Source organism: Thalassophryne amazonica, chromosome 16 (assembly GCF_902500255.1).
Source record: "Thalassophryne amazonica chromosome 16, fThaAma1.1, whole genome shotgun sequence".
NCBI classification, from domain to species: domain Eukaryota; kingdom Metazoa; phylum Chordata; class Actinopteri; order Batrachoidiformes; family Batrachoididae; genus Thalassophryne; species Thalassophryne amazonica.
In genome coordinates, this window is record NC_047118.1 from 815,345 (window position 1) to 839,249 (window position 23,905).

The window sequence follows — 23,905 nt, forward strand, 5'->3', positions numbered from 1 at the left end:
CAACAAATAGACAACCCTTACCAAAAAGTAGTATATGCAAGTATGTTTCAAGTATACTTCTAGTTTACTTTTTATATAGTTATCAGTACTATTTTTTGGTAAGGGAAAGATGGACAGAAAGATGCTGCGAAGTTTGGCAACAGGGATTTTTATAAATATGCAGACTTTTTAGGGTTTATCTGAAAGCAGAGTGGCAGAATTTTTCAACCTGGGCTCTATTTTTAGATGATTTCTGTGAGTCCTGTGTTGTTTAGAATGCAAACACATCGCAGCCTTAACAGCTACATAATGTAACTGTGAGACAAGCTAAAGCCACCAAAACTGCAACATGTTGCCAGTAATCAGACAAAAATGACATTAGAAGTGTCTGGTAGCACAAAGAGGATCCATGTTCATCTCGCTAAGTGTAGTGTAACGCTTAAAAGGGGAACGGGGGGGGGGGGGGGTGGGGAGCCTCGTTCTGAGATTCCCTGCCAGAGGCACCAACAAAGAGGTTATATGTGACAGCTAGAGTCCACACTCCCAGTGCTGCCCACTAAACGCCAACGTCCCTTCATGGACAACGACATGACGCCTCCTAACCGGGCAAAATATTGATCAAGTTCCCAGATGTTAATGCATTTTCAATGGGGATTCGCAACTGAACACACTCAGAAAAACACTCGCAAAATACGTGTTAAAATGCCGTTCTGACCTGGATATCGAGCCAGTAAAATTAATTAACATTAAATCATGTCAGGAAAGTATTAAACTTACTCTGATACACACACATTCCCAAATATTAGTGTTGAAGTGACACGGATCTGCACTGTTAAGCTGCGCTGCTGTTTTCAGCACAGCGCTGTTCACCCCCAACACATGAATCAGCTACAAATCATGAATTATCTGCAAACCGTTACTTGCAAAAGGTGAATACTGACAAATTATCTCCGAAAACGTAAACGTGGGTTTCACAAAATGTGAATATCATTCATGATATATATATTTTTTTCAGTTTAAGTAGTTTATGGATTTCAGTGTGTCCTGCTCCGGGGACAGTGTGATCAGGTGAGGAGTTTGACTGAGACGGTCCACCTGTCAAACTCACAGAGGACAGAAACCTCCCCCTCCGGTAAACAGCTCAAAAATCTTAAGAGAAACGTTGTAGAAAAACAAACTACACTAGTTTCTAACCTCAGGAATGTAGTCAACGAGCTACAACCTTATTTTTATCAATATGAGCTGTCCTCTGAGCTGGAAAAATAACACTGATGTGAACGAGCGGGCGGCAGATAAACGGAATTATAGGGACCGTCTACACTGTCCCACGTCTGACACTGTCCCCACAGCGGGACACACCCAGTGGGACCGGGCACGTGACACCATCAAGAGCTGCTCGGATCACCTCCTCAAGTTCTAGTGACCCCCCCAAAAAAAAATCATTTTTGCGGTGCTCGGTTTTGCGATCAAGATTTCCTGCAGTAATTGAGCCAGTTTGCGTTAACAGTTAATGATTTGCGGATAATTCACGATTTGCAGCTGATTCACGTTTTGGGGGTTAACAGTGCAGCTCCTAAAACCATTAACAAACATTTACATATATTATATTATATTTTTACACAATTATCCTTTATTGGCCAAGCTTCATTCATGAAGTCAGTGGTGTGTGTACATCTCGTCCGTGTCCTTGGACGACACACCGGCACCAGCAGAAAACATACATCTGTTTATCAACCAAATGTCACAGACAAAGTGACAAGAAGATCCAAAACCACTTACTTATGGAAGGAAATATTGTCTCCCTTCTTCCTCTGTTTGTTGCTTTGCCAACATGCACGGCTTTCCGGCATATTCCACCTGTTTCTTGACGAGACTAACAGAACTTCAATGAGTGAGCTCAGTAAACTGCCTGTCACCCCCCAACCAGTGATGTCAACCAGATGTGTCCTCCACTGACTTCAGCCAGTGGCCCGTTACATGTCAATTTAGAGGCAAATTTGATTCAGATAATACAACCCCTGGCAATAATTATGGAATCACCGGCCTCGGAGGATGTTCATTCAGTTGTTTAATTTTGTAGAAAAAAAGCAGATCACAGACATGACACAAAACTAAAGTCATTTCAAATGGCAACTTTCTGCCTTTAAGAAACACTATAAGAAATAAGGAAAAAAAATAATGGCAGTCAGTAACGGTTACTTTTTTAGACCAAGCAGAGGGAAAAAAATATGGAATCACTCAATTCTGAGGAAAAAATTATTGAATCACCCTGTAAATTTTCATCCCCAAAACTAACACCTGCATCAAATCAGATCTGCTCGTTAGTCTGCATCTAAAAAGGAGTGAACACACCTTGGAGAGCTGTTGCACCAAGTGGACTGACATGAATCATGGCTCCAACACGAGAGATGTCAATTGAAACAAAGGAGAGGATTATCAAACTCTTAAAAGAGAGTAAATCATCACGCAATGTTGCAAAAGATGTTGGTTGTTCACAGTCAGCTGTGTCTAAACTCTGGACCAAATACAAACAACATGGGAAGGTTGTTAAAGGCAAACATACTGGTAGACCAAGGAAGACATCAAAGCGTCAAGACAGAAAACTTAAAGCAATATGTCTCAAAAATCGAAAATGCACAACAAAACAAATGAGGAACGAATGGGAGGAAACTGGAGTCAACGTCTGTGACCGAACTGTAAGAAACCGCCTAAAGGAAATGGGATTTACATACAGAAAAGCTAAACGAAAGCCATCATTAACACCTAAACAGAAAAAAACAAGGTTACAATGGGCTAAAGAAAAGCAATCGTGGACTGTGGATGACTGGATGAAAGTCATATTCAGTGATGAATCTCGAATCTGCATTGGGCAAGGTGATGATGCTGGAACTTTTGTTTGGTGCTCTTCCAATGAGATTTCTAAAGATGACTGCCTGAAGAGAACATGTAAATTTCCACAGTCATTGATGATATGGGGCTGCATGTCAGGTAAAGGCACTGGGGAGATGGCTGTCATTACATCATCAATAATTGCACAAGTCTACATTGATATTTTGGACACTTTTCTTATCCCATCAATTGAAAGGATGTTTGGGGATGATGAAATCATTTTTCAAGATGATAATGTATCTCACCATAGAGCAAAAACTGTGAAAACATTCCTTGCAAAAAGTCACATGAGGTCAATGTCATGGCCTGCAAATAGTCCGGATCTTAATCCAATTGAAAATCTTTGGTGGAAGTTGAAGAAAATGGTCCATGACAAGGCTCCAACCTGCAAAGCTGATCTGGCAACAGCAATCAGAGAAAGTTGGAGCCAGATTGATGAAGAGTACTGTTTGTCACTCATTAAGTCCATGCCTCAGAGACTGCAAGCTGTTATAAAAGCCAGAGGTGGTGCAACAAAATACTAGTGATGTGTTGGAGCGTTCTTTTGTTTTTCATGATTCCATAATTTATTCCTCAGAATTGAGTGAGTCCATATTTTTTTCCCTCTGCTTGGTCTAAAAAAGTAACCGTTACTGACTGCCACAATTTTTTTTCCTGATTTCTTATAGTGTTTCTTAAAGCCAGAAAGTTGCCATTTGAAATGACTTTAGTTTTGTGTCATGTCTGTGATCTGCTTTTTTTCTACAAAAACAACTGAATGAACATCCTCCGAGGCCGGTGATTCCATCATTTTTGCCAGGGGTTGTATTATCTACACTGCGCTCAAACATTCTGCAAGTGTATGAATAACACTTAATTTTTATCAAGGAATGCACAAACAAATTCTCAAAAAGTGTTTCTGTTCCCCTTTAAAACGAGTAGTTGTACATTTAGCCGTCCCAGGTCGGGTGGCGAGTCAGGCATCGGCAGTCGGGTTGCATTCGTCAGGTGAGTTCAGGTTGATTGTGAGTGGACCCGCTCATCACTGTGGTACAGGTGCATGCTGCTGTATAAGCGACGTTCCCAAAGCGGCATTCCACACAGCTCGTTTCTGTGAAGGCACTCACTTGTCCAGGTGGTTTCCATAGTAGAGAAGCTTGAATCTTAGACTGGACTGGGTTGCTTGATGTGAGGACGTTTCGCTTCAAATCACAGAAGCTTCCTCAGCTAAAATTCTTGCTCTGGTGGTCTGACTTCTGTCTTGACTCTTGTAGAGAAGAGTCAAGACAGAAGTTCTCTACTATTCCTCACAGCTCATCATTTCCTGTTCCTGAGGTGGCTGCAACTGGCGCACGGTTCACTTCAGTACCGAGACGTATATGACCATGCGTTGTCATGCTTTGAGAGAGAGAGAGAGAGACAGAGATAGAGATGTATTTTCTGACTTTAATGTCATAAAGCGTGAACTTAAACACAAACAGTAAATGTCACTAAATGATCAACTCAAACAGCTGTAAATAGACATTATTTCACTCAAGTTTTTATTTATTTGAGTATAAATATTTCTAAATCTAAAAACCTAAAAGTAAATTGTCAATCTAATAATTCTGGTCACTTCAGTACTGTGTGTTTGTACCGTGGTGTTTTCCTGATTCTTCCTCCTGTTGTGCCTTGTCCTTCTTTCCCCCTCATTTCGTTGACCTCCTCGTCGCCGGTGTGCCCATGTAGGTTGTGATAATGTTGTGATCCTGTGGAATGTGGCTCGCGGGGAGGCTGTGGTGAGGATCGACACTGTGCACCCTGATCTGATCTACAGCGCCTGCTGGAACAGGAACGGCTCCAGGATCCTCACCTCCTGCAAGGACAAGTGTCTGCGAATCCTTGACCCACGCAAAGGCACTGTCCTGGTGGTAGGCTCACCTGTCTCCCGCTGCTCCCTCCGTAAGGCTGCAGGGGCCACGTCTCTGCAGCTGTCCCCCATCCTTCACCAAGACCCAAAGAGCCCCAGCTTCCAAAAAGGATTTTAAATGACCTGGCCACGCCCCTTTTTGGAGACTAAACACACTAAAACTTTGAATGAAACCTCTGATTGCTGTTCTCATATTTGACAATTTAGCGCATACAAGAAATCCCATTTTCAATCAATTTCTTTAGGAAGCACCACTTAGTCACCAGATTTACAGAAAACCTTACTGGAATTTGCATATTATGGAAGAGCTCCATCCTTTTGACCAGTTTTACTGTAAACTGGACCCAGTTTTGCCCTCAGATGACCTGATTGCATGAGATTTCTTGAGTTGCAAAATGTAGAAAATGTAGACTTTCAAAATGCAGAACATTGTGAACAGAGAAACTAATCCCCCGCCATGCCTCGTACAGGAGAAGGAGAAACCCCACGAGGGCTCCAGACCCGTCAGGGCGGTGTTCATGTCTGATGGGAAGATCCTCAGCACCGGCTTCAATCGTATGAGCGAACGGCAGATGGCGCTGTGGGACCCAGTGAGTATCAGCTTCCATTTCTATTGCACAACACCGCCCCACCCCACTCCCACCCGGTCGATCTGGAGCTAGATCTCAGTAACCACTCAGTGGATTTCCTTTGCTAGAACAAAGAACCATCCTGATGTCCACCATATCAGGAAGACTATGATGGTTTTCCAGTTTTATGGACAGGTGAACTTTGAATTTTTCAGCTCTTTTGCCAAGACTACAAAAAAAAACCCTTTGATGTGTTTCCTGCATAACTGGTTTAATGATGTGCAGATTTATGGCCACAAAACTCAAATTTCATAGTGTAATTTTACTTGTGCATTTACTGCCCCCTACTGGTTGTATGAAGAAAATGGCATTTAGCAGCTTTTTCTGGTTGTTTAAGGTACTAATACAAGTCAGATAAGATTCGTCTTCCTCTTACTTTTCTTTTTTTTAAGGGACAGTCTAGATTTTTTGACCTTGGCCTTAATGTTTTGTTTTTTTAGTTGTTTGAGGGTCCAACTTCTCACTGCAGACAAAAACAGTTTTAGTCCTTCCAATGTGGTGTTGGAATGCAAACACCATCACAGGCTAAACAACTATACAGTGTATTTTATGTGGCAAACTGAAAGTGCATATGATCAACAACACGCGAGACCATGCAGCGGGCGCTGCGCATCAAAACAGCGAGCGTAGTCTCTGGACCTGTTGCTGCATGCAGCTCCACACAGCAGACAGGGGGGCGGTGTGAGTGGCCCGCTGCGGCGCTTACCGAGCCTGCAGACTCAGTAAGCGCATCGGAGGCAGTGAGAGCAATCGCGGTGATGCCGACCGGTGTCACGTACAATTCTTTCCGCCTCGCTTAGGAAACAGCGCTTGGAACTTGAGGTGGATGATGAAAGAAGCAAAACACCTTCGCAATTTATGTCGATATTTTGATGAATTTTTGATTTCTTGATTTACAGCAGCTTCATTAAACAAATGTACTTGAATGATTATCAGCACGACGGCGAGCTTACAGGCTAACCTCCGCTAACACTAGAAGACAGTTGCCAGTTATGGCTTCTGAAACAAGGGAGAAAAAAACAAGAAACAGCACCGTTCAGCTGAAGCATTAGTGGATGTACGTGACACCAGTGGGAAATACACACGTGGAACAGGAGGTGAAGCTTTTAACAGACAGAATATTTTACTTCCACTAATGCTTCAGGTGAACGGTGCTGTTTCTTGTTTTTTTCTCCCTTGTTTCAGAAGCCATAACTGGCAACTGTCTTCTAGTGTTAGCGGAGGTTAGCCTGTAAGCTAGCCGTCGTGCTGATAATCATTCAAGTACATTTGTTTAATGAAGCTGCTGTAAATCAAGAAATTCATCAAAATATTGACATAAATTGCGAAGGTGTTTTGCTTCTTTCATCATCCATCCACCTCAAGTTCCAAGCGCTGTTTTCTAAGCCAGGCGGAAAGAATTGTACGTGACACCTGATTGGCTGATTACTCGGGTGGTATGAAAAATATTACCCGCCCGTGAAAAGGGTGTATTGCTATTTATTCTTTAGTGTTTTATCCAATCATATTGGCGTATCATTTATAGGTATATGGTAAGTGTCATAATGCACTTTTCATGATTTGATACACCTGTCATGATACACCTGTCACAGTATGATACATATCACGATACATAATTACATCACTATTCTCACTAATTATGTACCACGTAATATGTGGTGAATGTTTTAATTTTTAAAGAAACAAATGCTTCTGAATTATAAATTGTTATCCTTGATGTTTCTTATTTGTATATTTTATAAATTGTTTATAATTCTTCTGCAAGAGGTCACTATTTCTTCCTCTAGTAGTTCACTTTTCATGGTATCCATGATGTTAATTTTAAAAAATACACGATTTGACATGATACATTTATCATAATTCAGGACACATTGTAACACCCCTACAACAATCTCACCAAAGATGCTGTATAACTAGTAGTTTTTAAAAAGTTTTTTAATTTTTATTTATTTATCATTTTCTGAGGTAAACATGCACACATGTACCTTTGTAGGGATTAACTCCACGCTGCTAAACACTTTTATTCAATGGTGACAAGAAGTGATTTACTTTGATTTGGTGTTAGCGTGTCCCGTAGCATTCCGTCGTGTCACTGTTTTGCCTGTGATGATGTAGGTGTTGTTACACAGTACTGGAATGATTACAATAAGGTTTGTCCCAAATAAGATTTTGAACTCTAAAACATTTCAAAATAAGACCGAGGATGAAAAGTCCCAGAGGTCGGCTGCACGCTTCTGTTCACACTAATGGTGTTGTTCTGCCCCCTGCTGGCTTCAAATGACATTAAATGTTTTGAATATTACAGAACAACCTTGGCGAGCCACTGTCGCTTCATGAGCTGGACACCAGCAGTGGAGTTCTCCTGCCTTTTTATGACCCTGACACGGGTATCGTCTACCTCTGTGGCAAGGTCAGAGTTCAGTTTGGGAACAGCTGTGCCATGCACATGAGCTCACGCGCCTGATTAGTGTTTGCCACATTGTGTCCGCAGGGAGACAGCAGCATCCGTTACTTTGAGGTGACTGACGAAGCTCCTTACGTCCACTACCTCTCCATGTACAGCAGCAAGGAAAGCCAGAAAGGGATGGGGTACATGCCCAAGAGGGGTCTTGAGGTCAACAAATGCGAAATCGCCAGGTTGAAATATCCAGGCTTTTATTTTGAAAGCTAAATTTGACCACCTTTTTATGTCAGGCTGGTCTGACTCACACGTTCTCCATCTTCAGGTTTTACAAACTCCATGAGAGGAAATGTGAGCCCATCATCATGACCGTTCCTCGCAAGGTAACATCTGAACAAAGTGTGGCTCATCACAGATGAGCAGTGATTTAATGTGGAGGTCACGTTGTCCCTCTCTGCCCGTGCAGTCCGACCTGTTCCAGGAAGACCTGTACCCCGACACCATCGGCCCTGAGCCTTCTGTGGAGGCCGATGAGTGGTTTCAAGGAAAAGACGGGGAGCCGCGGCTGGTTTCCTTAAAGGACGGGTTAGTAGCGACCACCAAACCCAGAGAGTTCAAAGTGAACAAAACCTTCCTGAAAACCATGACTGCTCCCGCAGTGAATCAGCAGGACAGCATCTCGGTGAGACGCTTCACGCCCGTGCACGCACCAGCGCCGCCAGAGCGGCACTGTGCACTTCGCTAAATCTCAGATTGTCTCTTTCTTTGTCAGGAAGTTCAGTCCCTGAGGAAGGAGGTGAAGGAGCTGAAGGCAGCGGTGGAGGAGCTCACCAAGCGTGTGTGTCAGCTGGAGCATTAAACCAGTGAGGAGTTCTAAATATGAGCATCAAAAGAGAACAAACTGAGTGAGCGACAGAAGACAGCAGGGAAAGATTGACCAGGGCTTTATGAATCTTTTTTTCAGGATTTAGGTGCTTGAAGCTTGAATTTTTGAATTTGGTTCATCTTTTTTCTTTTTCTTTTTTTTTTAAAGAAATTCATATTTTAATATATGCTTTTATTTTAAAAATAAAGTCCAGTGTTTTCAAAGTACTGGTTTTATTGTTCTTTAATCTTACTGAAAAACAAGAATTACACCGCTTGTTTGAGCAACACAAACTTTGTTCAATCCCAACAAGAATGACAAAGAAAGTAAAAATAATATATATTTTACAAAGCGTTGGACGTGATGTAACATATCTGAGAAAGAAGTGAAAGAAAATGCTCCCTGAGGTGCCTTTGGTTAAACATTACTTTTACAATGTTTTTTTTTTTTAAAAAAGCATCCACAGCTGAAGATGGATTTCCTGAGGCTTTGGAGAAGTCTGGACATGTAGCTTCTAAACTGCAGGGAGCGAATCGATGAACAAGTTCACGTCGTCCCGTTTATTAACACCACAGCTCCAAAACAACAAGTCAGGTGAGCTTTGATACCCCAGATCGATTAAAAAACAAAACAAAAAACAACAAGCTTGTTTTGGTGATGTAATATCCCCATAGACATTTCTGCCACCTGCTGGATGGTTAGTGTGGACTCTGAGTTGATGATGGATTAGGAGCAGGTGTTTTTGACAGAGACAAACTTAATGTCAATCAGAGAAGTAAACCGCTATTCTTTGTTTCAGAGCATATACGTTCTAAAACACACGATCCCGACCGAAGGATTTTATATGACCATAGCCAAACCTGAGACGTCTTCCTTCTCTCAAGTACTGCTGCTCAATGTGGGGTCCGCGGGCCACATTTGGCCTGCACTCCCTTTGTTTTGACGCACTGTGGCAATTTACACATTCTCTGAAAGCTAATAGATTATTGATGAGGTTTTTTTTTATTTTATTTTGTCAGTCCTTCCATCCCCATGCTGCTGCCAAAGCAGATAAAAATGTTAGATTTTTTTATTTTATTTAGAAATCTGATTTTATTTATTTGGCAATAAAGTACATGTACGTCAGAACAATACAGTCTATAAAATTGCGGAGGATAACACAATAAAGCATCAGACTTAATAATGTTGTGGTCAGAAAAAGAAGACAAAATACAAATGAAGAAATACTGAGTAAAATAACTAACAAATGAGATAATGTAAATACACGTGCTACAACAAGAGTTGTTCATTTAATATTTTTTAATATTGAATATTTTTGAATTTTCAGACTGACTGAAAAAAAGTTTGGATTTAAATGATTTAAATATGTACATCAGTTTCACATGATCATAATGTCTCCAACTGACACAATTTTATTATGTACGGTGGCTTGCAAAAGTATTCAGCCTCTTGGTATTTCACACATTTTAATTTGTTTATGGCGTTTCAAATACAAAAAAGTAAATCAGGCTTCTCAATCTAAAAATTTCTAAAATTATCTTCCTTAGACTCAAACTGAAAGTAAATCTCTACAACCTGATATGAATTAATTAAAAATATAAAAGCCAAGATGATGGGTTGCATAAGTAATCAGCCCCTTTGGTATAATACCTGTAAATAATCACTTTTATTGCCAGTTTTCTTCAGACATGTCAGGGGATGGATACATGAACATTTACAAATCACTGAATATGTCTTTGACTTTATTTACATCAATTATGAAGAAATACAAACAGTTTGACACTCTGTGGTAAATCTGTGTGGAGTAGACAGTTCTCAAAAACTGAGTGACTGTGCAAGGAGAAGAGTGAGGAAAGCCACCAAGACACCCAGAAGAAGTTACAGACTTCTGTGGCTGTGATTGGAGACATTATGCACAGTGCAAGTTTTGGATTTTACATCCCCAGTTATACAGCTTCATGATGAAGTGGTACAGAGGAGGGTTTTCTTAAAAAGAAGACCTGAAAGTTCACCTACAATTTGCCAGAAGGTACATCTGAGATGCAAGCCTAGATTTGATGTGTTAGTGAAAGAAGACCCTCGTCTATACCACTTCATCATGAAGCTGTATAACTGGAGATACAAAGCACAGAATTTGCACTGTGCACAATTTCTTCAGTCACAGCCACACAAGCCTAAAAGGTTTTCTGGATTGTCTGGGTGTCTTGGTGGCTTTCCTCACTCTTCTCCCATGACATGTCTGAAGAAAACTGGTAATAAAAGTGATTATTTACAGGTATTATACCAAAGGGACTGATTACTTATGCAACCCATCATCTTGACTTTTAAATTTTTAATTAATTTCTATCAAGTTGCAGAGATTTACTTTCAGTTTGAGTCTAAGGAGGATTAATTTAGAAATTTTTTATACTGAGAACCCTGATTTACTTTTTGTATTTAAAATGCCATAAACAAATTAAAATGTGTGAAATACCAAGGGGTTGAATACTTTTGCGAGCCACTGTATCTAATTGAGATACATATGATAATTACATTGGGGTTTTTTTTTGTTTGTTTTTTTTGGACACATGATCATGTGCATATTTAAGCTACGTTTCCCATTTTTGTAATTATACAATACAACATATTTAATTGTAATGTGATTGTACATATTTAATTAACTTTTGGCCCTTCACGGACAAGATTTGGACACAGCTCTCAACATGTAATGTTTACGTGTAGTTTTGAAGATATACATAAAGAGTTTGGTTTAGGGAAGTTATTGGAGTTCCGTAGGGTAAAAATTTTTTGCCGTCCCCGTGTCATTTTGACGAAGTCCCATTTCAGTCAACGGCTTTTGACGTTCAAATGTGACAAACTATCGACTAACCCATTTACGTTTCCTGCATGGTATGCACAGCTTATTACTTTTGGTTCATAATAATATGTCAGAAATGCTAAATTATAAATGCCACCAACTTTATAATAATGAAATGTTAAAACTAAAATAGAAAAAAATTTGAAGGTTCTCATTCATCAGTATGTACACTCTCTCCCCCGTTTTACCCAAAGTGACTCCGATGTCATCACCTTTGTTGCTCGCCGCATGCTCTTCCTACACATAGTTTTTGCCCTGTGCAGACGCACCGCTACTGTAGTACTTGGCGGTTCCGCCAGAGCTGCCAGATTTGGGCCGGCTGAAACAACACAGCAGACCTCCAGCCAGAATGAGCACCACGCCGGCCGCCCAGCCCACATAGATACACGCCCCTAGTTCCTTCTTCATCGGGGCGGATACTAACGGATTGTTGAACTCTTGCACTATGTTGTTGGCGGTCCAGCTGACAGGGATGATGACCAGGAGGCCGGCCAGAATCAGACCCACGCCGGCCACCAGGCTCATTTTGGGCTTGGCATCTTCATTCTCCACGCAGGTGGTGAAGTCGGCCCCACAGAAGAGGATGAGGAGGCTGAAGCCACTCAGGATGCAGCTGATGATGGTCATGGCGCGGGATGCCTGCAGGTTGGTGGGCAGCTCCAGCAGGGAATCATACTTCTTGCACTGCTGCTGGCCAGTGCTTTGCACCGCACATGACATCCACAGGCCCTCCTGGCTGCTCTGCTCACACAGAGAAAGACCCTTGATGCTCATCTCTTAACTGGAAGGGCACTCAATAGAGTGCATCCAACAACCATCAGCTGATGGAACAAGTTTATAGACCTCCGTTCTACAGGAACATGTACAAACATTAACAGTATCTTAGCTCTGCCCCTTTACCTGGATCTGCCCAAAAAATGTACATAAACCGAGACAATTTACCGAACAATTTCACTGCATTTCCATAAACCATCTTAAAATCCTCTGTCTTGATATTTCTTCCAGATCCATTTCCCAATTTTATGGTTTCTTTTTCAGGTCAAACCCAATCAGATCAAGTTTGGTTCACAGAAAAAAAGATTAGTTGACCAACTTAAAACACATTACAATTGGTAAAACCTGAATGAATTAAGTTGCTTGACCTTAGGTTTATGAGTTGGATCAACTCTTAACTTACAAACTTAAGTTCAAACAACTTACTTCATTCAGGTTTTACCAATTGTGCTTTTTAAAAGTTGGTTCTTTATTCAGTATTTTCAATAAACCAATAAACTGGATCATACAAAACTGTACAGTTGTGTTTTTAAAACAGTGGTTTAAAGTTGTAAAATAGGACACAGTCAACAGTTTCTATGTATAGATAGACTAAAAAAAATGAACCACCTTAAAAAGTTGTTTCAGTTGGTAATATCTAAATGAATTACGTTGTTTGAACTTCAAACAACTTAATTCATTTAGATATTACCAATTGAAACAAATCATTTAAGTTGGTTCAGCTACTCTCTTTATTCAGTGTAGATAGATATACCATATATTCCAGAGTATAAGTCTCACCTATTAAAAATGTCTCTTGAAGAGGACAAACCCTTATATAAGTTGGACCTTTTTTCTGTATTATGATCTTTTTAATTTGGGATTTTTGTGCATTGTTGAAGTGTACTTCTTATTATCAGCATTTATTCTGTTATTATTTCAGTTTATTTTGTTTAGTGTTTTCATTCATGTGAAAGTCTGATGAAAGCAGTAAAAAACATAATTCTTATTTTGAATAACAAACATGATTTTTCTGTATATAAATTGAACTAGAGTATAACATGCAGGACTTCCCAAAATAAAAAAAGAAAACATGTAATTATGGTATAGGTACATTTACAAAATTTAGTTAACTCAAAAAAGTAAGTTAGTCGCAAAGTTCATATTTTCAGTTAATGTTATTAAACACATATTTTTCAATTATACGAGTAGTAAATAAGTTCATATTTTCAATTGAGGTCAAAATGTTCTTATTTTCAAGTAATGTTATAATATTCGTAATTACAATTAAGGTCATAATGTTTGTATTTTGAATTAAGGTTAAGTTAATATTTTCCTTTAAGATGATTAAGTCCATATTTTCCTTTTGGATTATTAAGTTCATATTTTCTATTAAGGTCATTAAGTTAATGTTTTCTATTAATGTTATTAAGTTCATATTTCCTATTAAGTGAATTTTTTTCTAGTAAGCTTATTAAATTCATATTTTCTGTTAAGATTAAGTTAATATTTTCTATTAAGGTCATTAATTAAGGTTTGTATCATTAAAAATTGCAGTAAAAATAACAGCTCACTTTCTTTCTTTTTGCTGCTCAGTTTCACACCGTTGTTTCCTCCAGCTGGACACACAGAAACACACTCGGGTTCTTCTGGAGCGGTTTCCCACCAGAGTACTAATCAGGGCCGACTCTGGTTTATTTCAGACATGTTCACGCCACTTGGCGTGTGCAGCCCACAAATGCAGCCTTCGAAGGATGCGGCCTCTGAGTTGAGATCCAGCCGCTTAAGTGCACATGTGCAGTGTCGTTGGCCACGCCCACATTGGGGCTGTGGTGTAAAGTTGTCTTTACCTGTGCCGTTATGATTTGGCTTCCGGTGAAGGCCGACACTTTCCAACGTGGGATGGCACAGCACACGATCACTCCAATCAGTCCGAGCACCCCGAGGGCCACACAGACAATCTGAACCCCAACAGATCCCATCCTGGGATGGTCAGAAATCAAAGGTCAGAGTCGTGAACAAGATCAACACTAAACTTACCGTCTGTCTTCAGGCGAATGCAGCGGCTGAAATTTGTTTATGATTGATTGTTACATCTGCCAGCAAAGCTGGGTGTAAGTTTTTACAGAGGATTCATATCCTGATAGGCGAGAGCTGATTAAATGTTCAAGGTCATAGGTCAAAGTCTGAAAAAATCCCTTTCCTTTAACATTGAAGGAATGTTCAAAAATTCATAACTAAAAAAAAAAAAACAAAAAAAAAAATCACATTTCTTTCATATTTGAGAGCGTTATGTAAGATGGTATCCTTTATCAACTGAAAAAGTTTGATCCAGATCTGATCCAGATTATAGATTTAAATACACATTTATATTTAACAGCATGGAAAGAAAAAAAGTAAAAAATACATTAAATGTTTATATTTATGCATTGATTTGTACTATAAAGTTATTTTCTTTTTATCTTTACCAGTTTTAGATTGTGTAGCTCGAGGCCACAGTTACAAAGACATTCGTGCCCCGACAGGCCCGTTTGGTTCTCTCCGGGTTTCCACCCAGGCGTGGCTCACTTACTCCCACTCAATGTCCCCGTTATGATTTACTGCCTTTTTGTTTATTTTTTGGGATTCAAAAACAAACCTGTGCCTGGAAAATGAAAAGAAGATGCATCTGTGTGTTTTATGTTCAATTCCTCACGTTTCTGCGTTTATAATGACGACGTCCGTTCTTCAGTTTCAAACTGTCCCTTTGGTGCATCGGAAAAGTCTATTTCTGTTGCACATTTCAAAGAAAATGTCCCATTTCACTGCTTTAATCAGAATATTATTAAATAATCCTAATCTTCAAACGAGTGAGATCCCAGAACAGGATTTAGACTGAGACCCGATCCCAGAACAAGATTCAGACTGAGGTCTGATCCCAGTACAGGAATCAGACTGAGACCCGATCCCAGAACAGGAATCAGACTGAGACCCGATCCCAGAACAGGAATCAGACTGAGACCCGATCCCAGAACAGGAATCAGACTGAGACCCGATCCCAGAACAGGAATCAGACTGAGGTCTGATCCCAGAACAGGATTCAGACTGAGACCCGATCCCAGAACAGGATTTAGACTGAGACCCGATCCCAGAACAGGATTCAGACTGAGACCCGATCCCAGAACAGGATTCAGACTGAGACCCGATCCCAGAACAGGATTCAGACTGAGACCCGATCCCAGAACAAGATTCAGACTGAGGTCTGATCCCAGTACAGGAATCAGACTGAGACCCGATCCCAGAACAGGAATCAGACTGAGACCCGATCCCAGAACAGGAATCAGACTGAGGTCTGATCCCAGAACAGGATTCAGACTGAGACCCGATCCCAGAACAGGATTCAGACTGAGACCCGATCCCAGAACAGGATTCAGACTGAGACCCGATCCCAGAACAGGATTCAGACTGAGACCCGATCCCAGAACAGGATTCAGACTGAGACCCGATCCCAGAACAGGAATCAGACTGAGACCCGATCCCAGAACAGGATTCAGACTGAGACCCGATCCCAGAACAGGATTCAGACTGAGACCCGATCCCAGAACAGGATTCAGACTGAGACCCGATCCCAGAACAGGATTCAGACTGAGGACCTGATCCCAGAACAAGATTCAGACTGAGGTCTGATCCCAGTACAGGAATCAGACTGAGACCCGATCCCAGAACAGGAATCAGACTGAGACCCGATCCCAGAACAGGAATCAGACTGAGACCCGATCCCAGAACAGGAATCAGACTGAGACCCGATCCCAGAACAGGAATCAGACTGAGGTCTGATCCCAGAACAGGATTCAGACTGAGACCCGATCCCAGAACAGGATTTAGACTGAGACCCGATCCCAGAACAGGATTCAGACTGAGACCCGATCCCAGAACAGGATTCAGACTGAGACCCGATCCCAGAACAGGATTCAGACTGAGACCCGATCCCAGAACAAGATTCAGACTGAGGTCTGATCCCAGTACAGGAATCAGACTGAGACCCGATCCCAGAACAGGAATCAGACTGAGACCCGATCCCAGAACAGGAATCAGACTGAGACCCGATCCCAGAACAGGAATCAGACTGAGGTCTGATCCCAGAACAGGATTCAGACTGAGACCCCATCCCAGAACAGGATTTAGACTGAGACCCGATCCCAGAACAGGATTCAGACTGAGACCCGATCCCAGAACAGGAATCAGACTGAGGTCTGATCCCAGAACAGGAATCAGACTGAGACCCGATCCCAGAACAGGAATCAGACTGAGACCCGATCCCAGAACAGGATTCAGACTGAGACCCGATCCCAGAACAGGATTCAGACTGAGACCCGATCCCAGAACAGGATTTAGACTGAGGTCTGATCCCAGAACAGGAATCAGACTGAGGTCTGATCCCAGAACAGGATTTAGACTGAGACCCGATCCCAGAACAGGATTTAGCCTGAGGTCTGATCCCAGAACAGGATTTAGACTGAAGTCTGATCCCAGAACAGGATTTAGACTGAGGTCCGATCCCAGAACAGCATTTAGACTGAGGTCCGATCCCAGAACAGCATTTAGACTGAGGTCCGATCCCAGTACCTGCTTTCATCTTTTCCCTTTATTCTGCACATTTTGGTGAAGGGAGCATATTGGGATTGGACCTAAGTGATCTTCAGTGTCACCAGGTAAAAAAAAACAAACTTAATTTCACAATTTTTTTTTTTGTCAGAAGCATTACATTTTTTTTTTACATATGCTGCCAATATTTTTGCACCTTTTCTCATTTAAAAATCCATTTTCTTTTTTCTGTCCTCGTTCTGGCTGTATGGAGAAGAACACCTACTTTGTTGTTGTTGTTGTGTGTCTTCTGTCAATCAGCTGAAACGTTCTCTGCAGTTGTCCTCCTGGCGTCGGGGAGTCGGATGCTGCTGGATGCTGCTGGATGCGTTGTGCAGTGGTAGCAGGGTCAGACGGGGTATTTGTAGAGGAATGTGAGGTGCAGGGTGGGGCTGAGAGTCAGCAGAGGAGGAATGTTCCTCCAAACCAGACTGGACTTGTCCTCTACGCACTCATCCTTCTCCTTTTCCACCTCTGCTCCGGAGCTGTGAGGGGAGCTTTCAAAACCCGTGTCTGTGCTACAAACTCATCAATACTCTTTACAAAACCCTCGCTGCTCTCTGCAACTTCTGCTCAGAGTCACACTGAAGACAGTGACGATGAGTCCGGTGATTTATTTTATTTGTATGCAGCCGGAGGGCACAAAAAACCCAAGAATGATATGAGAAGAAGAAGAACCGCCCACTGTCGCTCACCTGCACATCCACCAACATACCACGCTGTTGAAACTGTGATGACGAATCGAACACGGAGACTCACCGAGTCAACAGACAGATTTATTTTTACCATGTTGAGAAACACAACAGCAGGCATTCATCGTGTGAGGAAACCATCCAGCCAGACACCCGGTCCCGCCCCGCCTCTGACAGCTAACCATGTGTCTGTGCCAACGAGGTAAAACGTTGGTGTCCCCTTGGCCTTCTCCAACTGCTGGGGTCTTCTCTGCTGAGGCATCTGCTTGTTGGATCATGTCCAGAGAGATGGGTCACATGGCCAAAATGTCGTAGTTGATGTTCCCTCATAATGCAAGTGGTCCTCCTCATCAGAGTCTCCCTACTTACCATTTGTTTCACACATAGTCATTCCAGTTAATCTGAGGATTCTTCAAAGAGACCTCAGACCAAAGACATCCAGTTGTCACCTTTGGTCAATGGTGAGAGTTTAAATCTCACAATCATACAGTAAGGCAGGAAGCACCAGGACCCTGAAGACGTGGACCTTCGATCTCCTGCGAAGATATCAATATCACGAAACACCTGTCCAGTGACCTCATGACTCTATAAGCTCTTCCTAGGTGTCTCTCAGCCTCACAGACAAAAGACCCAGAGACATGAACATTATGGCTGAGATAAGTGACCACCTCTACAAGTTCACTGCATACAGACAGACTTCTGATGGCCGAGTCCAGGAAGTCAATAAAATCCAGAATCATAGTTTTGATCCAGGACAATCACAAATCCAGACACCACAGACCACATCACGACATCCAGGCTCCCAGTTTGACACCCTGCTTTGGAATGTGCCCTCCTCTGGGAGGTAAGAGGTGTGAAAGCAACAAAAGTTAGTAGATAAAAATAGCGGCAATAAAATTGAATGTTAAATGATCAATTAATTTGATTAATTTCACCAATTTCCTGTCTTACATTCACCATTCCTTATTGATTTTTCCAGACAAAGGTTGGACTACTGATCAGTCAGAGAGCCCACAAAGTAACGCCATAAGGATAGAATTGAATATAATAGAACCCCAATTCCAATGAAGTTGGGACGTTGTGTAAAATGCAAATAAAAACAGAATACAATGATTTTCAAATCCTCTTCAACCTATATTCAATTGAATACACCACAAAGACAAGATATTTAATGTTCAAACTGATAAACTTTATTGTTTTTGTGCAAATATTTGCTCATTTTGAAATGGATGCCTGCAACACGTTTCAAAAAAGTTGGGACAGGGCAACAAAAGACTGGGAAAGTTGATGAATGTTCAAAGAACACCTGTTTGGAAACAGGTGAGTGTCATGATTGGGTATAAAAGGAGCATCCCCAAAAGTCTCAGCCATTCACAAGCAAAGATGGGGTGAGGATCACCACTTTGTGAACAACTGCGTGAAAAAATAGTCCAACACTTTAGGAACAATATTTTGCAACATTCAATTGCAAGGAATTTAGGGATTCCATCATCTACAGTCCATAATATAATCAGAAGATTCACAGAATCTGGAGAACTTTCTACACGTAAGTGGCAAGGCCGAAAACCAGCATTGAATGCCCGTGACCTTCGATCCCTCAGGCGGCACTGCATTAAAAACCGAAATTATTGTGTAAAGCATCTTACCGTGTGGGGTCAGGAACACTTCAGAAAACCATTGTCGGTTAACACAGTTCGTCACTACATCTACAAGTGCAAGTTAAAACTCTGCCATGCAAAGTGAAAGACAAACATCAACAACATCCAGAAACGCTGCAGCCTTCTCTGGGCCTGAGCTCATTTGAAATGGACAGACGCAAAGTGGAAAGTGTGCTGTGGTCTGATGAGTCCACATTTCAAATTGTTTTTGGAAATCATGGACGTCGTGTCCTCTGGACAAAAGAGGAAAAAGACCATCCAGATTGTTACAAGCACAAAGTTCAAAAGCCAGCATCTGTGATGGTATGGGGGTGTGTTAGTGCCCATGGCATGGACAACTTACACATCTGTGATGGTATGGGGGTGTGTTAGTGCCCATGGCATGGACAACTTACACATCTGTGATGGTATGGGGGTGTGGTAGTGCCCATGGCATGGACAACTTACACATCTGTGATGGTATGGGGGTGTGGTAGTGCCCATGGCATGGACAACTTACACATCTGTGATGGTATGGGGGTGTGTTAGTGCCCATGGCATGGACAACTTACACATCTGTGATGGTATGGGGGTGTGTTAGTGCCCATGGCATGGACAACTTACACATCTGTGATGGTATGGAGGTGTGTTAGTGCCCATGGCATGGACAACTTACACATCTGTGATGGTATGGGGGTGTGTTAGTGCCCATGGCATGGACAACTTACACATCTGTGATGGTATGGGGGTGTGTTAGTGCCCATGGCATGGACAACTTACACATCTGTGATGGCACCATCAATGCTGAAAGGTACATCTAGGTTTTGGAGCAACACATGCTGCCATCCAAGCAACGTCTTTTTCAGGGACGTCCCTGCTTATTTCAGCTAGACAATGCCAAGCCACATTCTGCACGTGTTACAACATCTGGCTTCGTAGTAAAAGAGTGCAGGTACTAGACTGGCCTGCCTGCAGTCCAGACCTGTCGCCCGCTGAAAATGTGTGGCGCATTATGAAGCGCAAAATACGACAACGGAGACCCCGGACTGTTGAACAACTGAAGTCATACATCAAGCAAGAATGAGAAAGAATTCCACCTACAAAGCTTCAACAATTAGTGTCCTCAGTTCCCAAATGCTTATTGAGTGTTGTTAGAAGGAAAGGTGATGTAACACAGTGGTAAACATACCACTGTACCAGCTTTTTGGAAACGTGTTGCAGGCATCCATTTCAAAATGAGCAAATATTTGCACAAAAACAATAAAGTTTATCAGTTTGAACATTAAATATCTTGTCTTTGTGGTGTATTCAATTGAATATAGGTTGAAGAGGATTTGAAAATCATTGGATTCTGTTTTTATTTACATTTTACACAACGTCCCAACTTCATTGGAATTGGGGTTGTAGATGTTTATTGTCATTGCATTTGTGCAATGAAATTCTGGTGGAATTTTCCAAACAGCTACATACAAAAAACAACACAACAGCAGCTTTAAAAAAAACCCCAAAATAAAATAACAAATAAAACAACAAGAACAACAACAAAAATAATGAACAGCTTCACAGGATGGCAAGACCTTCTTAAAATACCCCCCAAAAAGTTGCTTAATAAATTGTTTAAGGTGCTTAATTCTTAGTGAAGTAAGATAGTTTTAGAAACAGGCCTTATTTATTGCACATGTTGATATCCATTACTGAATGTCTGTGTTTGTGTTTGGGGGGGGGGGGGGGGGGGGGGGTGATGGAGGCTACAGCTCTGGGGAAAAGCTGTTCCTTAGCCTATTAGTCTGTGTCCTTATAGTCCGGTACCTCTTACCCGACGGCAGAGGAGCAAACAGAGAATGTCCCTGGTGGCTGTTGTCCTTGCAGATGGGCCGTGCTTTCTTTTGCAAGCGCTCAACATGCACAGAGTCTACAACCCCTGGCAAAAATTATGGAATCACCGGCTTCGGAGGATGTTCATTCAGTTGTTTAATTTTGTAGAAAAAAAGCAGATCACAGACATGACACAAAACTAAAGTCATTTCAAATGGCAACTTTCTGGCTTTAAGAAACACTATAAGAAATCAAGAAAAAAAGATTGTGGCAGTCAGTAACAGTTACTTTTTTAGACCAAGCAGAGGAAAAAAATATGGAATCACTCAATTCTGAGGAAAAAATTATGGAATCATGAAAAACAAAAGAGCGCTCCAACACATCACTAGTATTTTGTTGCACCACCTCTGGCTTTTCTAACAGTTTGCAGTCTCTGAGGCATGGACTTAATGAGTGACAAACAGTACTCTTCATCAATCTGGCTCCAACTTTCTCTGATTGCTGTTGCCAGATCAGCTTTGCAGGTTGGAGCCTTGTCATGGACCATTTTCTTCAACATCCACCAAAGATTTTCAATTGGATTAAGATCCGGACTATTTGCAGGCCATGACATTGACCCTAAGTGTCTTTTTGCAAGGAATGTTTTCACAGTTTTTGCTCTATGGCAAGATGCATTATCATCTTGAAAAATGATTTCATCATCTCCAAACATCCTTTCAATTGATGGGATAAGAAAAGTGTCCAAAATATCAACGTAAACTTGTGCATTTATTGATGATGTAATGACAGCCATCTCCCCAGTGCCTTTACCTGACATGCAGCCCCATATCATCAATGACTGTGGAAATTTACATGTTCTCTTCTGGCAGTCATCTTTATAAATCTCATTGGAACGGCACCAAACAAAAGTTCCAGCATCATCACCTTTCCCAGTACAGATTTGAGATTCATCACTGAATATGACTTTCATCCAGTCATCCACAGTCAATGATTGCTTTTCCTTAGCCCATTGTAACCTTGTTTTTTTCTGTTTAGGTGTTAATGACGGCTTTTGTTTAGCTTTTCTGTATGTAAATCCCATTTCCTTTAGGCGGTTTCTTACAGTTCGGTCATAGACGTTGACTCCAGTTTCCTCCCATTCGTTCCTCATTTGTTTTGTTGTGCATTTTCGATTTTTGAGACATATTGTTTTAAGTTTTCTGTCTTGACGCTTTGATGTCTTCCCTGGTCTACCAGTATGTTTGCCTTTAACAACCTTCCCATGTTGTTTGTATTTGGTCCAGAGTTTAGACACAGCTGACTGTGAACAACCAACATCTTTTGCAACATTGCGTGATGATTTACCCTCTTTTAAGAGTTTGATAATCCTCTCCTTTGTTTTAATTAACATCTCTCGTGTTGGAGCCATGATTCATGTCAGTCCACTTGGTGCAACAGCTCTCCAAGGTGTGATCACTCCTTTTTAGATGCAGACTAACGAGCAGATCTGATTTGATGCAGGTGTTAGTTTTGGGGATGAAAATTTACAGGGTGATTCCATAATTTATTCCTCAGAATTGAGTGATTCCATATTTTTTTCCTCTGCTTGGTCTGAAAAGTAACCGTTACTGACTGCCACAATTTTTTTTTCTTGATTTCTTATAGTGTTTCTTAAAGCCAGAAAGTTGCCATTTGAAATGACTTTAGTTTTGTGTCATGTCTGTGATCTGCTTTTTTTCTACAAAATTAAACAACTGAATGAACATCCTCCGAGGCCGGTGATTCCATAATTTTTGCCGGGGGTTGTAAGTCCGGGAGCTCGGCTCCTACAATCCTCTGTGCTGTCTTCACCACCTGGGACAGATCTTTTCTGTCTTCTGCCATGCAGCTGCTGTACCACACTGTGCAGCCCTGGCAGAGGATGATCTCAATGGTGCTTCTGTTGAAGTTCCTGAGCAGCTGTGGAGCCAGACCATCCTGCTTCAGCTTCCTCAGTCCACCCTCTCCACCTCTTCTCCACCGATGTGTAGTGGGGGCTGTGAGTCTCTCCTGGTCCTCCTGAAGTCTATGATGACCTCCTTGGTTTTGGTGGTGTTGAGGACCAGGTTGTTGTCTGTACACCACTCTGTCAGGTGTTTGACCTCCTCCCTGTACCAGGTCTCGTTGTCCCTGATAAGGCCGACCACCGTAGTGTCATCTGCAAACTCTATCAGGGTGTTGGAGGCACAGTCCTGCGTGAACAGAGTGCTTGCCTCTACTGGTGGTTGGCTCTCACTGCGGTATTGTATCACTTCCTGTTCTGGAGCACAGCGGTGTTTTTCTGTATCTGTTAGCTGTTTAATCTGCGCAGTTAGATTGATCTAGTTATCTAGATTACGATTTGTTTCCCAGTGTAATCTTTACGTGCCTTAACTAAAGCACTCCTTCTGCTGAATCACCTCTAAATTATTTACACATTATTCACTTAACGTGTTTTTAGGAATCCGCTAGCTTAGCGTAGCTACTAGCTCTTAGCCGATTTAGCATGGCGGCTTCTCCTGTCTCTCCCGCACTTTTCTGCTCTGGGTGTGAAATGTTTAGTTATTCCTCGGCCTCCTTTAGCAGTAACGGTACTTGTAATAAGTGTAGCTTATTCGTAGCTTTGGAGGCCAGGCTGGGCGAATTGGAGACTCGGCTCCGCACCGTGGAAAATTCTACAGCTAGCCAGGCCCCTGTAGTCGGTGCGGACCAAGGTAGCTTAGCCGCCGTTAGTTACCCCCTGGCAGATCCCGAGCAGCCGGGAAAGCAGGCTGACTGGGTGACTGTGAGGAGGAAGCGTAGCCCTAAACAGAAGCCCCGTGTACACCGCCAACCCGTTCACATCTCTAACCATTTTTCCCCACTCGACGACACACCCGC

The 23,905-nt window shown here is 41.8% G+C and overlaps 2 protein-coding genes and 1 long non-coding RNA gene across 5 annotated transcripts in view; 1 reads left to right on the forward strand and 2 right to left on the reverse strand.

Moving 5' to 3' along the window:
- LOC117528644 overlaps positions 1-3,126 on the reverse strand; it is a 22,074-nt gene extending 18,948 nt beyond the window's left edge. The window contains exon 1 of the long non-coding RNA XR_004565841.1: positions 3,114-3,126. This is a non-coding gene — a long non-coding RNA (uncharacterized LOC117528644). The remainder of the gene's footprint in view (positions 1-3,113) is intronic.
- coro1a (coronin, actin binding protein, 1A) overlaps positions 1-10,160 on the forward strand; it is an 18,403-nt gene extending 8,243 nt beyond the window's left edge. For all 3 annotated transcript variants that reach the window (XM_034191274.1, XM_034191273.1, XM_034191272.1), the window contains exons 5-11: positions 4,576-4,757; positions 5,227-5,346; positions 7,691-7,795; positions 7,877-8,022; positions 8,112-8,169; positions 8,253-8,468; positions 8,559-10,160. In XM_034191274.1, coding sequence (XP_034047165.1) covers positions 4,576-4,757; positions 5,227-5,346; positions 7,691-7,795; positions 7,877-8,022; positions 8,112-8,169; positions 8,253-8,468; positions 8,559-8,645 — 914 coding nt within the window. In that variant the 3' untranslated portion in view covers positions 8,646-10,160. The remainder of the gene's footprint in view (positions 1-4,575; positions 4,758-5,226; positions 5,347-7,690; positions 7,796-7,876; positions 8,023-8,111; positions 8,170-8,252; positions 8,469-8,558) is intronic.
- Positions 10,161-11,151: 991 nt separating this feature from the next.
- Positions 11,152-17,262, reverse strand: cldni (claudin i). Its single transcript, XM_034191276.1, has 3 exons — positions 17,111-17,262; positions 14,112-14,244; positions 11,152-12,249 (listed from the first exon to the last, which is right to left on the reverse strand). The coding sequence occupies exons 2-3, from the start codon at positions 14,241-14,243 to the stop codon at positions 11,746-11,748; spliced, it is 636 nt and encodes a 211-aa protein (XP_034047167.1). The 5' UTR covers position 14,244; positions 17,111-17,262; the 3' UTR covers positions 11,152-11,745.
- Positions 17,263-23,905: the final 6,643 nt, after the last annotated feature.